The sequence below is a fragment of the Selaginella moellendorffii genome, unplaced genomic scaffold (genome assembly GCF_000143415.4).
Source record: "Selaginella moellendorffii unplaced genomic scaffold, v1.0 SELMOscaffold_52, whole genome shotgun sequence".
Lineage (NCBI taxonomy): Eukaryota > Viridiplantae > Streptophyta > Lycopodiopsida > Selaginellales > Selaginellaceae > Selaginella > Selaginella moellendorffii.
In genome coordinates, this window is record NW_003314313.1 from 493779 (window position 1) to 496300 (window position 2522).

General features: G+C 33.7%; 1 protein-coding gene across 1 annotated transcript in view; it reads right to left on the reverse strand.

The window, feature by feature from the left end:
* Positions 1-1984: 1984 nt before the first annotated feature.
* LOC112350624 overlaps positions 1985-2522 on the reverse strand; it is a 2243-nt gene continuing 1705 nt past the window's right edge. The window contains exon 5 of the mRNA XM_024687106.1: positions 1985-2074. Within this exon, the coding sequence (XP_024542874.1) occupies positions 1985-2074 (90 nt within the window). The remainder of the gene's footprint in view (positions 2075-2522) is intronic.

Here is a 2522-nt window from a genome sequence, read left to right on the forward strand (position 1 = left end):
ATTGAGTTTTGAATATGGTAATTCATTCCTTAATTATGTGTGAAGGTTTTATTATAAATACTAAATATACTATCTTTGACTTTAGTTAGCTTGGTTGTTAAAAGCTTTGAATAGTGATTTTCTCTTACTTTCTTTTAATTTTGTTATGGCATTTGATGATATTGAACTAATGTCCTATCGTCGACATTGTTAACATTGAGATTAGAGTGAAATGAGATGTTTCTTCATAAATTTCACTAGTCTCAATGGAAATAGTGTTGATAGTAACTTTATATTATTAGTACTCATGCATTTATTAATTAGCAATTATATTAAAATTCAAATGAGCTGAATGGCAAGTTAAATTAATCTTGTGTGAAATGAGATTGCTTAATAGGGGTTGAACTTTGGCTTTTCCTTGAAAAGTGATTTAATTATGGACTATATTAACTTTATGAAAGTAAGGGATAGTAATCAATATTGAAGTTATTATGTTGGATTTGAGTTTGGATTATATTAATTCTTATTACAATTATTATGGAGTTATGTATTGATATGAATAGATGCATCCATAAAGGATTGTTTTAATTATCACTTATTGTGCATAGCTTCATTATGTATATACTAATAAAGTTTATTCATTATAGATTCTTGGAACAACAACATAGGTAGGTGATCTTTAAAACCATCTTGGAGCTCAATTTATTTTCTGTTTCATGGTTTTTTGCCTTAAGTAATTTTTTGTCATTTATTGTCTAGGCCAAAGCTATCAAATTGAAAATTATGATAAGTTATTATTCCCAAATCATAAAGTGGACCTTTTTTTCATGATGTAAAAGTGGATATGAACTTGAAAAGAGGCCTTTTCTTAAGAAAATAGGTAAATTAATGTATATAAGTCTGTGAAAGCTTTTGGCCTTTTTTAGGATTTTTATTTGTTTGATGGCTTTCTTCAAGCACTACATCTCTGGGTTTTAGAAGAATAGAAGGGCAAATGAGCATTTCAAATTAAATCTAAATGAAGCTATGCATTGTCCCTTATATTGTTATCCTCTTTAATCCAAGACTATCTCAATATTTCACAAATGATAAAGCTGGAAGCTTTTATAAGAATGTCCGCAATCATATTTTATATTTTAATATGTGCAAGTTGGATAACATTTTTAAAAATAAAGAAGAAGAGTTTTTGGACCAATATTATGAAATAAACATGTCAACCTTTAGTAGCAACATTGATTGCATTATATTCTTCTTCGGATGTTGAAAGAGCTACTGAACTAGTGAGTATGCAAAACACTGATCAAATGATTGATACATACCTAACTCTATCTCCACTAATTTGGATCATCCTCAAGCTCTGTAACACGCTGGGATTTACCTTTGAGATCATGATTCACGAAGCTTGAGCTCATGACCAAGACTCCTTAGGTCTAAATTTCTTTTTGAACTGTTCGAAAAGAGTCTCATCATTTATGTTGTTGAAATGTCAAGATTGGAATCTTTGTTGTTTCCCAGCAGATGGATCTTGGTCTGCCCGCTTATAGTTTGAATGCACATGCATCACCTCCACATTAGGTTCTGAATTGACACAGATAGGTGCTTTGTCTTTTAGCTACAATTGATGTTGATCTCGTGTTATCCATCAAATTGAGTTCCTTAGCTGCCTGGATTTCTTTCTTAATCAAATCTTAGGTTAAGCCTTGCTTGAGTGAAGAGAGATGTTGCTTTATGCTGCGAGACAACCTAATAATGAGCATGATGTCTGTGAGAACAGACATGAGAAGTACACAAGCTCCCATTTGAAGAAGACATCCTCCATAGCTATTAACACGACTATAAAACTTGTGAGCAAATTCCTCAGTATGACAATTGACAAGCTTAATAACCTCATTGAATTATGCTAGCCAAGATGTTTTGATGTAGTCATTGTGGAGTATCTCCCAAGCATCTACTACTAAACTTGACGTGAATATCATGCTGTCCACTGAAATCCCTGAGATCTTTCTCAATCAGTTAAAGAAAGCGCCACTTCTTCCTCTGGTGTCATCTCTAATGGAGGCAACACAATGCAAGACACCACTCCCCACACCTTCTTCTTCGCAAGCGAATGAAAGCAAACTCATGGGTGAATTGAATCCTTTATAACTGCCATGATACTCTTGATTGAGACCCTGCAGTAAGATATGGTTATATTGCCACAAATGATTTTAGGTGGCGATTGCATTATCATAGAGCATGTATGTGGAAATGGAGAATGATATTGCATACATGAGTGATGAAGAACTGATGTCGACATCTTGGATCCCAACCGCCAGCTCAAAGGCTGCATGGAAGCCAATGCAAACAATACAAACAATACAAACAATCTTCTTAACAGGGCAATTGCTTGGTTGTAAGGGCTTTCAATTTAGTTTATGTTATTTTTCCCTCCCTCATGGAACACCGTCCAGGCTAGATCATGGCATCCTTCCCTTCTGCTGGAGAAGAAGGTGTGATGAACACTGAGGAATCCTTCATCCTTCAAATATGAGAAAATCTATAAT